At 47.4% G+C, this 12,012-nt stretch overlaps 1 protein-coding gene across 1 annotated transcript in view; it reads right to left on the reverse strand.

The window, feature by feature from the left end:
• The window catches only part of LOC132405689 (TBC1 domain family member 9B), an 87,477-nt gene that overhangs the window by 51,703 nt on the left and 23,762 nt on the right, over nucleotides 1-12,012 (reverse strand). The window contains exons 6-8 of the mRNA XM_059990696.1: nucleotides 10,171-10,378; nucleotides 3,510-3,701; nucleotides 2,239-2,409 (exon numbers count right to left, since the gene is read on the reverse strand). Of these exons, the coding sequence (XP_059846679.1) occupies nucleotides 2,239-2,409; nucleotides 3,510-3,701; nucleotides 10,171-10,378 (571 nt within the window). The remainder of the gene's footprint in view (nucleotides 1-2,238; nucleotides 2,410-3,509; nucleotides 3,702-10,170; nucleotides 10,379-12,012) is intronic.

The raw sequence follows: 12,012 nt of genomic DNA on the forward strand, positions 1-12,012 counted from the left end.
ATATCTCCAAATTAGACACTTTTTCTTAATCCTTTAATTCCTAACTTCCCTGAAATGCCTGAGAAAAATGTCATGGATTTATTTCTTTCTATTAATCCACTATGTCAAGGTTTAATATCATTTATTTGTGATAAATTAGCATCCTTACGGCGTGCCCCTGTGGATAAAATTAGAATGGCTTGGGAGCAGGATTTAAATATCTCCTTATCTGATGAGACTTGGGACTCGATTCTCAAATCGGTTAATTCAATCTCTCTTTGTGCTCGCCATTGCCTTTTACAGTTTAAGATTGTTCATAGAGCCCATATGTTTAAATCTAAACTATCTCGATTTTACCCTAATATTAGTCCTCTTTGTGATAAATGCAAAAGGGGCGAAGCCTCTCTCATTCATATGTACTGGTTTTGTCCGAGCTTGGAGAAATTTTGGAAAGATGTCTTCATAACGTTATCTTATATTCTGAATCACCACCTAGAACCTAACCCTTTAATTGCTTTGTTTGGTTTTTTGGGTGAGACAGATTTACGTCTGAGTTCGACTAAGTGTCGAATATTATCTTTTGCCTCTCTCCTGGCTAGACGTTTAATCCTCCTTCGATGGAGAGATGTTGCCCCGCCCACGCATGCTCAATGGCTTAATGATATTATGTCCTGCTTAGACCTTGAAAAAATTCATTATTCAGTTCTTAATTCGGATACAAAGTTCCATAAGGTCTGGGGACCTTTTATTGAGTACTTTCATAACCTTCCTCTTAACTAAGGTTTTTTTTCGGTCCCTTGCTTTCAGCTCCTTTTTTTTTGGTAGTAGGCATTAATTTCTTCTGTAGCTAAGTGTATTTACAGTTTTGGGGGTTTGATTGTCCTGATTTATACTCTCTATATTGTGCTGTGGTTGGTCTGGAGTTTTTTTTTGTTGCGGGGCTTGGGGAGGAATTTTACATGTCTTCAATTTGGGTGCTTTCTCAATTATCTTCTTTTGTATTATATTATTATTGTATGTTTATTTTTGCACTGTATTAATGTTCTTCATTTTGATCTGGGTTTTCTTTTAATCTGTAGCGATGTAGAAAATATATAAAAAAACTAATTAAAAAAAACAACGGAACAACATGAGCTGCCCTCCAATCCTCCGGCACCACACCCAGGGCTAAGGCCATTTTAAATATTTCTGCCAGGGCCCCTGCAGTTTTTACACTAGTCTCTCTCAAGATCCAAGAAAATATCCTGTCAGGCCCAGGGGATTTATCTACCTTTATTCGCTGAAAGGCAGCAAGCACCTCCTCCTCTTTAATCTCTATATGTTCCATGACACTACTGCTTGTTTCCCTTCCTTCCATATACGCTATGCCAGTTTCCTGAGTAAATACTGATGCAAACAAAAACTGTTTAAGATCTCCCCCATCTCGTGCGGCTCCACACATAGACTACCACTCCGATCTTCTAGGGGAGTAATTTTGTCCCTTACTATCCTTTTAATATACCTGTAGAAACCCTTTGGGTTTACCTTCACATTATCTGCCAAAGCAACCTCATGTCTTCTTTTTGCCTTCCTAATTTCCTTCTTTAGAATTTTCTTACATTTTCTATACTCTTAAAGTACCTCATGGAGAAACATGATGGGGAATGGGACTGCTCTGTGAGCTGGCACAGATCCAATGGGCCAAAAGGCCTCCTCCGTGGCCACTTTATTAGATACACCCATATGTTAATGCAAATATCTAATCAGCCAATTATGTGACAGCAACTCAATGCATAAAAGCATGGTCAAGAGGTTCAGCTGTTGTTCAGAATGGGGAAGAGGTATAATCAAAGAATGATTTTTGGTGAGCGGCAGTTCTGTGGGCAAGAACACCTCGTTAATGAGAGAAGTCGGAGGAGAATTCAGGCTGGCAGGAAGCAACAGCAACTCTAATTTCCATGTGTTACAACAGTGTTGTGCAGAAGAGCACAGCACATCGAAAACTGAAGTGGACGAACATCCGCTCATTACATTATCGGGTACAGGAGATAGATAATAAAGTGGCCACTGAACATACAATTCCCAAGGAAACTGCGCCTGTGAGACCAAGGATCTCTTCAAGATCTCCTGACCACAGCTGAACAAACTACCCCTGGTTTCCAACCCTGTCATTGTCAAAATTCACCCCTATGATTGGCTGCTTTGGTCACCGATCTTCCCCCCCCCCCCCCCCAACTCCCCCAGGTGATTCTCCTGACAGAAGGTCCAGAAGCACCATACCATCTTGGAATTAAACTCCTCTGGGGACTCCTGGCGGAAGATCGACATCAGTGGCCGGCTGGCGGTGGGGGTATCCCCGTCACCGAAAGGAAACTGCTTGATGCCCAGTGCCAACCCTGGACTCGACGTCAGGGAACAAGGGGAGGAAGCCTCGTCCAGCCCCGGAGAAACCTAAAACAAGGGAACAGATTCAAAAAAAGATTAGCTTTGTCACACACATCAGAAAATATGCATTTTTACATCAAATCAAATCAGTGAGGATGTGCTGGGGTTGGCCACAAATGTCACCATGCTTCTGACAGCTACATTACATGACCACATCTTACTACTGTACTAACTGGTGTGCCTTTGGACTGGGGAGGAAACCCGAATACCCGGAGGGAATCTACACGCATACAAGAAGGAACAGAATTGAACACAGAACTCCAACGTCCTGAGCTTTGCACTAATTGTTCAGTGGATTTTCCAGTCGTCACACTTGACTCCGCATTCCTCTTCTTTCAGCGGCAGGGTGTCACATTACTTGAATCCGGCTTTCTTATTGGTCAACTGTTATCAATGGAAGGATATGGATATTGTGTAGACAGGAACGATTAGTTTAGTTAACCATTTGACTAATTTTAATTGATTCAGCACAACATTGTGGGCCAAGGGTCTGTTCACGTGCTGTACTGTGTTCTGGGCTCTGATCAGATTTCCTGTTATCAGTAGACTGGTATGAGGAGTTGATGGCTACTTAAAATCCATCTCCTTCCTTTGCTGTCTCTCCTCATGCCTCTTCTCCTTTGCTCTTATAACTCTTCATAAAATGATCATAAGCCACAAAAACCTACAAAAAGTCATGGATGTGGCCCAGTCCATCATGGGTAAAGACCTCCTCACCATTGAGTATACTTACACGGGGCGTTTTTGCAGGAAAGCAGCGTCCATCATCAGGGACCCCACCACCAGATTACCCCTCAACCATCAGGCTCTTGAACCAGAGGGAATAACTTCACTCACCCCTCACTGAACTGTTCCCACATCCTTCAAGTACTCTACAACTCATGTCTTGATCTTTTTTGCTATTTACTTATGAGTATTATTTTGCTTTTTTTGTTGTTTACTTGTATTTGAGAAAGTGAATCTCAGGGTTGTATCTGGTGACACACGTGTACTTTAATCATCAGTTTACTTTGAACTTCTGCAGTTTATTATCTCAGTCTTGACTTCTGAAGAACCTTTGAATCACAAACGCGTTGGGATCCACAGGGGGTCAGAAAGCGGGTTACCTGAGCCCCTGGGCTACTGGGGCTGCGGGCCAGCTTCCCGGACGGGGTTCGCTGCAGGAAGTCGGAGATTCTCTGCACAAGGAAATCCCGGTCCCTCAGGTTGGCAAAGAGGAAGGTCATTTTGCTTTTGGTGCTGATGGAGAGAGGGCTGGGAAGGACACTGGAGCTGTCGGCTTTCTCAACAACGGTCACCTGCAAACACAGAACGCCAGGGGTCAGGAGCCAGGGGAGTCACCACCTCTTATTGTCCTATCCCACAACGCTGACAACCAAGAACACAGTACCATCAATCGCTTCACACTCAAGTTGAAGTTTACTGTCATCTGACTGTACAGATATATAACCACACGGAACAATGCTCCTCCAGACCACGGTGCCCCCACAAAACTTACATCACACACAGCATATAAAACACAATATTACCATAAATAAGTTAACAAATAAAATTCAATATGTTTGTAGTGAGCAGCACAGCTCACTCTCCTATTGATGAGACCCCGGTGGTGGTAGGGTATTCATTAGTCTCACAGCCTGGGGGAAAAAGCTGTTACCCAGTCTGGCGGTCCTAGTCCTGATGCTCCTGTACCTCCTTCCTGACGGTTTTGGGTCAAAGACACTGTGGAACAGGTGGAGAGAATCCTCAACAATGCTTTGGGCCCTTCATCTGCAACGCTCCAGTAAAAACACACAAATGGGGGTAGGAAGAGCCCGATGATCCTCTGGGCAATTTTTACGATCTGGATGAAATTGATAAATTGGTTTATTATTCTCACATGTATAGCGTGACAAATTCGTATTTGGGGACCTTTCAACAGTCTGATAACAGTGGGGTAGAAGCTGTCCTTGGGCCTGGTGGGACGTGCTTTCACTGATAACAGTGGGGTAGAAGCTGTCCTTGGGCCTGGTGGGACGTGCTTTCACTGATAACAGTGGGGTAGAAGCTGTCCTTGGGCCTGGTGGGACGTGCTTTCACTGATAACAGTGGGGTAGAAGCTGTCCTTGGGCCTGGTGGGACGTGCTTTCACTGATAACAGTGGGGTAGAAGCTGTCCTTGGGCCTGGTGGGACGTGCTGTTACTGATAACAGTGGGGTAGAAGCTGTCCTTGGGCCTGGTGGGACGTGCTGTTACTGATAACAGAGGGGTAGAAGCTGTCCTTGGGCCTGGTGGGACGTGCTTTCACTGATAACAGTGGGGTAGAAGCTGTCCTTGGGCCTGGTGGGACGTGCTTTCACTGATAACAGTGGGGTAGAAGCTGTCCTTGGGCTGGTGGGACGTGCTTTCACTGATGACAGTGGGGTAGAAGCTGTCCTTGGGCCTGGTGGGACGTGCTTTCACTGATAACAGTGGGGTAGAAGCTGTCCTTGGGCCTGGTGGGATGGGCTTTCACTGATAACAGTGGGGTAGAAGCTGTCCTTGGGCCTGGTGGGACGTGCTTTCACTGATAACAGTGGGGTAGAAGCTGTCCTTGAGCCTGGTGGGACGTGCTTTCACTGGTAACAGTGGGGTAGAAGCTGTCCTTGGGACTGGTGGGACGTGCTTTCACTGATAACAGTGGGGTAGAAGCTGTCCTTGGGCCTGGTGGGATGTGTTTTCACTGATAATAGTGGGATAGAAGCTGTCCTTGGGCCTGGTGGTATGAGCTTTCACTGATAACAGTGGGGTAGAAGCTGTCCTTGAGCCTGGTGGTATGAGCTTTCACTGATAACAGTGGGGTAGAAGCTGTCCTTGAGCCTGGTGGTATGAGCTTTCACTGATAACAGTGGGGTAGAAGCTGTCCTTGAGCCTGGTGGTATGAGCTTTCAGGCTTTTGTATCTTCTGCCTGATGGGAGAGGGGGAGAGAGATTGTCAGGGGTGGATGGGATCTTTGATTCTGCTGGCTGTTTTACTGAGGCAGTGAGTTGTGTAGAGAGAGTCCGGGAGGGGAGGCTGGTTTCTGTGATGTGTCTACACTTCTCTGCAGTTTTTTGCAGTCACGGACAGAGCCGTTGCCGTTGAGTCCACATTTCAGCTAGTTTTCGGAAAAAACGGGCATCAAGTTCTCCGTGCCAAAGATGAAAACGACCATCCTGATTGTTATCAGCGAGATGCAAAAGCCAGCATCTGTGATGGTATGGGGGTGCATCAGTGCCCACGGCATGGGTGAGTTACATGTATGTGAGGTACCATTGACTCTGAGGGGTATATTAGGATTTTAGAGAGACATATGTTGCCATCAAGGCGACGTCTCTTCCCGGGACGTCCATGCTTATTTCAGCAGGACACTGCCAGACCACATTCTGCACGGGCTACAACAGTGTGGCTTTGTAGACACAGAGTGCGTGTGCTTGATTGGCCTGCTGCCAGTCCAGATCTATCTCCTATTGAAAATGTATGGCGCATCATGAATAGGAGAATCAGACAACGGAGACCACGGACTGTTGAGCAGCTGAAGTCTTATATCAAGCAAGAATGGACAAAATTTCCAATTGCAAATCTACTACAATTAGTATCCTCAGTTCCAAAACGATTAAAAAGTGTTATTAAAAGGAAAGGTGATGTAACACAATGGTAAACATGCCTCTGTCCCAACTTTTGTTTAGTGTATTGCAGCCATCAAATTCTAAATTTGTGTCTATTTCCAAAATACAATTAAGTTGGTCAGTAAAACTATTGAAAATCTTTTCTTTGTACTTTCATCAGTTAAATAAAGGTTCACGTGAATTAACATATCACAGATTTTTGTTTTTATTGCATTTTGGAAAATATCCCAACTTTTCTGGAAATGGGGTTTGTAGATTATAGAGGCATTAGTAATGATCTTTGAAAAATCACTGGACTCTGGCATGTTGCCAGAGGACTAGAAAATTGCAAATGTTACTGTAGATGTTGAAAGACCTAAATTCTCTGCAATCTTGCATTAGGAAATGTTCCTTTTGAACTGACTAACAATTCAATAACTATAAAGTTATTGACCATCAATACTGACTATCAATTCAATAAAGTAACTATACTGCTACTTCCTTTGGAACCCTAGGGTGCAGTTCATCTGGTCTGGGTGACTGATGTACCTTTAGGTCTTTCAGCTTTTTGATCACCTTCTCCACTGTAACAGTAACTGCACTCACTCCTCTTCCCTCACACCCTTCAACATCTGGCACAGTATCTTCCACAGTGAAGACTGACGTAAAATACTCATTTAGTTCATCTGCCATCTCCTTGTCCCCCATTATTATTTTTCCAGCCTCATTTTCTGGTGGTCCTATATTCACTCTCATCTCTCTTTAATTTTTTTTATATACTTGAAAAAGGTTTTTCTATCCACCTTAATATTGTTTGAAGCTTGCTTTCATATTTCATCTTTTCCCTCCTAATAATTATTTTAGTTGCTCTCTGTAGGTTTTTAAAAACTTTCCAATCCTCTACCTTCCTGCTAATCTTTGCTTTATTGTATGCCCTCTCTTTTGCTTTTACATCAGCTTTGACTTCCCTTGCCAGCCACAGTTGTACCATTTTGCCAGTTCAGCACTTTTTTTTTGTTTGGAAAAAAACTATCCTGTACCTTCCTTACTTCTCCCAGAAACTCACACCATTGCTGCTCTGCTGACATCCCTGCCAGCATCTCCTTCCAATTTACTTTGGCCATCTCCTCTCTCATACCACTGTAATTTCCTTCACTCCATTGAAATACTGTTAAGTTAGACTTTACTTTCTCCTTGTCAAATTTCACATTGAACTCATTCATATTACGATCACTGCCTCCTCCTAAGGGTTCCTTTACCTTAAGCTCCTTATTTGCTTCCGGTTCATTACGTAACACCCAATTCTGCTGTAATCTGTGGTCCACATCGCAGCTACTGTTTGGAGATCTGTTTATAACTGCCAGCAGGGTCCTTTTACCCTTGCACATCTCCCGATCCTATGTCACATCTTTCTACTGATTTGATGGCATTCTTTACGAGCACAGCCATGCCACCCCCTCTGCCTACCTTCCTATCCCTCCCCAACAGCTCTAACAAACCTGCCCGTGAGAATATTGGTCCCCCTTGGCTTCAGGTGCAACCCATCACTGTTGAACAGGTCATACCTCCCCCAGAAGAGATCCCACTGATCCAAGACAGAAGATACTCTGCAGATGCTGGGGTCAAAGCAGGACTGACGAAGGGTCTCAGCATGAAACGTTGACTGCTCATTTCAACAGATGCTGCCCGAACTGCTGAGTTCCTCCAGCATGTTTGAACCGGGAGATCCCATCTGTTGTTGCAGACGGAGTGGAGGTGTTCAGCGAAGCAATCCCCAATCTGCGTCGGGTCTCGCCGATGTAGAGGAGGCCACACTGGGAGCACCGGATGCAACAGACAACCCCAACAGACTCAGAAGTGAAGCGTCGTCCATCCTCCCGTCACCACAACAGGGACCGAGCTCCCCCTGTCCTCACCTACCACCCCACCAGCCTCCGGATCCAGCACATTATCCTCTGCAACTTCCGGCACCATCAACAGGACCCCACCACTAAGCATATCTTTCCCTCTACTTTCTGCAGAGATTGTTCCCTCCACGACTGCCTGGACCACACGTCCCTCCCCACGGATCTCCCACCTGGCACTTATCCCTGCAAACATAATTGCTACACCTGTCCCCACACCTCCTCTCTTAGCACCATTCAGGGCCCCTAACACTCCTTCCAGGTGAGGCAACACTTCACTTGTGAGACTGTTGGAGTAATCTATTGAACCCTGTGCTCCTGGTGCGGCCTCCTCTACATCGGTGAGAACCGACGCAGATTGGAGGACTGATTTGTCGAGCATCTCCGCTCTGTCTGTCACAACAGACAGGATCTCCCAGTTGCCACCCACTTCAACTCTGCTTCACATTCCCATTCAGATATATCCATACATGGCCTCCTCTACTGCCATGATGAGGCCAAAGTCAGGTTGGAGGAGCAACACTTCATGTACCGTCTGGGTAGTCTCCAGCCCCTTGGTATGAACACTGAATTCTCCAACTTCTGGTAATTCCCTCCCTCTTTCGTCCCCCATCCCAGTTTCCCTCTGCCTCCTCCTCCAGCTGCCTATCACCTCCCTCATGGTTCCGCCTCCTTCTACTAGCCATAGTGCTTTCCCCTTACATTCCTTCTTCCCCTCTCCTGCCTATCCCCTCCCTGCTTCCCCTGCCCCACCCCTTGATCTTTCCCCTCACTGGTTTTTCACCTGGCACCTACCAGCCTTCTCCTTCCCACCCTCCCCCCACCTTCTTCATAGGGCCCTTGACCCTCCCTTTTCAGTCCTGACGAAGGGTCTCGGCCCAAAACATTGACTGTTCGTTTCCACGGATGTTGCGAACCTGCTGAGTTCCTCCAGCGTGTTGTGTGTGTTCCAATGATCCAAGAACCTGAAGCCCTGCCCCCTGCATCAGCTTCTCAGCCACACATGTATCTGTCGAATAATCCTGTTTCCACCCTCATTAGCACGTGGCACAGGCAGCAATCCAGAAATTACAACTCTAGATGTCCTGCTTCTCAGCTTTCAGCCTAGCTCTCTAAATTCTCTCTTCAGAATCTCTTTGCTTTTCCTTCTTATGTCACTGGTACCAATACATCTGGCTGCTCTCCCTCCCCCTCCAAAACGCTGTGTCCCTGACCCTGGCTGGATCAAAGTGAGGTGATGGAGGAGGAGTGGGGATGATACAAGAAGATGGGAGGTGATAGGTGGAAGCAGTAAAGGGCTGAAGAAGAAGGAATCTGATTGGAGAGGAGACTGGACCATGTGAGAAAGCAAGGGAGGAGGAGAACCAGAGGGAGTGATGGGCAGGTGAGTAGAAGGGGTAACAGGAGAACTAGAATGGGGAATGGAAAAAGACAGAAGGGGGGGGAGCGAAATTACAGGAAGTTAGAGAATTGATCTTCATGCCATCAGATTGGAGGGTTAGGGTTAGGGAATGTGTGTGTGATGGGCAGATAGGGGGAGGGTAGAAAGTAAAGGTAATGCGGGGGGGTGGATGCTAAAAGGGTAACACAATTGCATTAATCCGTTTTTCCCATTGTCATTTAGCTCTATGATTTATAATTTTATGTCACTGCATTGCAGATGGAATACAGCATCAGTGACGACAAAACCTGGCCCTGCGAACAAGAAAGGTTAGTCGTTTCTAAAAAATGAATTACAATTCTGAACATAAACACGTGATTCTGTAGATGCTGGGAATCCAGAGCAACACACACAAAATGCTGGGGGAACTCAGCATCTATGGAGAGCAATAAACAGTCGACGTTTCAAGCTGACACCCTTTGCCAGCATGATAATTATGAAATTACATGGGACACAATTTGAGCTCTAATTTCCAGCCTGCGAACACAGTTATCACATTGTTAGAGACCCATCACAGTGATGGTAACAGGTCCTCCCGGCCCAACAAGACACACCACCCAACTGCACCCACATAACCAATTAACCCACTGATGCACACGTCTTTGAAATGAGGGAGGAACCGGACCACCTGGACAAAACCCACAGGGCCACGAGGAGAATGTACCAACTCTTTACGGACAGCAGCAGAACTGAAAAGCATTACGCAAACCTCTACTTTACTGTTCCACCCAGTGCAAATATAGTGAGAAATAAAGATAATATTCAAATATTTAAGGCTTGCGTTCATAGCTCTGGGTGGCAGAATGATAGATTTACCTCCCGCAGGGGAATGATCAGGTTACAGGCATCCTCCTCTTTACTAGCAAAGCAGATGTAGTTATTGGAGACGAACATCTGTCCCATGATGTGCATCTTATCGAAGGGGGTCCAGAGGGTGCACTCGGTGTGGCCGTCCAACCGCTCGTCCCGTGGGAGGCGGAACGTGGATCGGTAACGCTCGTTCTTTGCCCGTGCATCCAGGTCCCTACACAGAGACAGGAGTCAGTGTTCAAAATTAACTAATTTATCAAAATACATATACATCACCAAATACCACTGAAATGCATCTTCTTGCAGGCGTTCACAGTAACACGACAGAATCAATGAAAGACCGCACACTAGATGGACAAACGACCAATAGGCAAATGAGAAAAAGTGTGCAAATACAGAAAGAAAAAATTTATTATATATAAATAATTAATAAATAAATAGAGTTGTAGAGTCCTTGTAAGTGAATCTATAGGTTATGGAATCAATTCAGTAATGGGACAAATTAAGTTATCCCCTCTGGTTCAGGTTCCTGATGGTTGAGGGGTAATAATTGTTCCTGAAGCTGGTGGTGAGAGTCCTGAGGGTCCTGTACCTCCTTCCTGTCAGGAGCAGCAAGTAGAGAGAGTAGCCTGGATGGACAGGGTCCCTGACGGGAGCAGTGAGAAGAGAGAGTGGCCTGGGTGGTGGGGTCCCTGATGGGAGCAGTGAGAAGAGAGAGTGGCCTGGGTGGTGGGGTCCCTGACGGGAGCAGTGAGAAGAGAGAGTGGCCTGGGTGGTGGGGTCCCTGACGGGAGCAGTGAGAAGAGAGAGTGGCCTGGGTGGTGGGGTCCCTGACGGGAACAGTGAGAAGAGAGAGTGTCCTGGGTGGTGGGGTCCCTGACGGGAACAGCAAGTAGAGAGAGTGGCCTGGGTGGTGGGGGTCCCTGATGGGAGCTGCAAGTAGAGAGAATGGCCTGGGTGGTGGGGTCCCTGACGGGAGCTGCATGTAGAGAGAATGGCCTGGGTGGTGGGGTCCCTGACGGGAGCTGCATGTAGAGAGAATGGCCTGGGTGGTGGGGGTCCCTGACAGGAACAGCAAGTAGAGAGAATGGCCTGGGTGGTGGGGGTCCCTGACGGGAGCTGCAAGTAGAGAGAATGGCCTGGGTGGTGGGGGTCCCTGACGGGAACAGCAAGTAGAGAGAGTGGCCTGGGTGGTGGGGGTCCCTGACGGGAGCTGCAAGTAGAGAGAGTGGCCTGGGTGGTGGGGTCCCTGACGGGAGCAGTGAGAAGAGAGAGTGGCCTGGGTGGTGGGGTCCCTGATGGGAGCAGCAAGTAGAGAGAGTGGCCTGGGTGGTGGGGTCCCTGACGGGAACAGCAAGCAGAGAGAATGGCCTGGGTGGTGGGGTCCCTGACGGGAGCAGCAAGCAGAGAGAATGGCCTGGATGGACAGGGTCCCTGACGGGAGCAGTGAGAAGAGAGAGTGGCCTGGGTGGTGGGGTCCCTGACGGGAGCAGTGAGAAGTGAGAGTGGACTGGGTGGTGGGTTCCCTGACGGGAGCAGTGAGAAGAGAGAGTGGCCTGGGTGGTGGGGTCCCTGACGGGAGCAGTGAGAAGAGAGAGTGGCCTGGGTGGTGGGGGTCCCTTACGGGAACAGTGAGAAGAGAGAGTGGCCTGGGTGGTGGGGTTCCCTGACAGGAGCAGTGAGAAGAGAGAGTGGCCTGGGTGGTGGGGTCCCTGACAGGAGCAGTGAGAAGAGAGAATGGCCTGGGTGATGGGGTCCCTGACGGGAGCAGCAAGTAGAGAGAGTGGCCTGGGTGGTGGGGTCCCTGACAGGAGCAGTGAGAAGAGAGAGTGGCCTGGGTGGTGGGGT

This window comes from Hypanus sabinus, chromosome 15 (assembly GCF_030144855.1).
Source record: "Hypanus sabinus isolate sHypSab1 chromosome 15, sHypSab1.hap1, whole genome shotgun sequence".
Classification (NCBI taxonomy): Eukaryota; Metazoa; Chordata; class Chondrichthyes; order Myliobatiformes; family Dasyatidae; genus Hypanus; species Hypanus sabinus.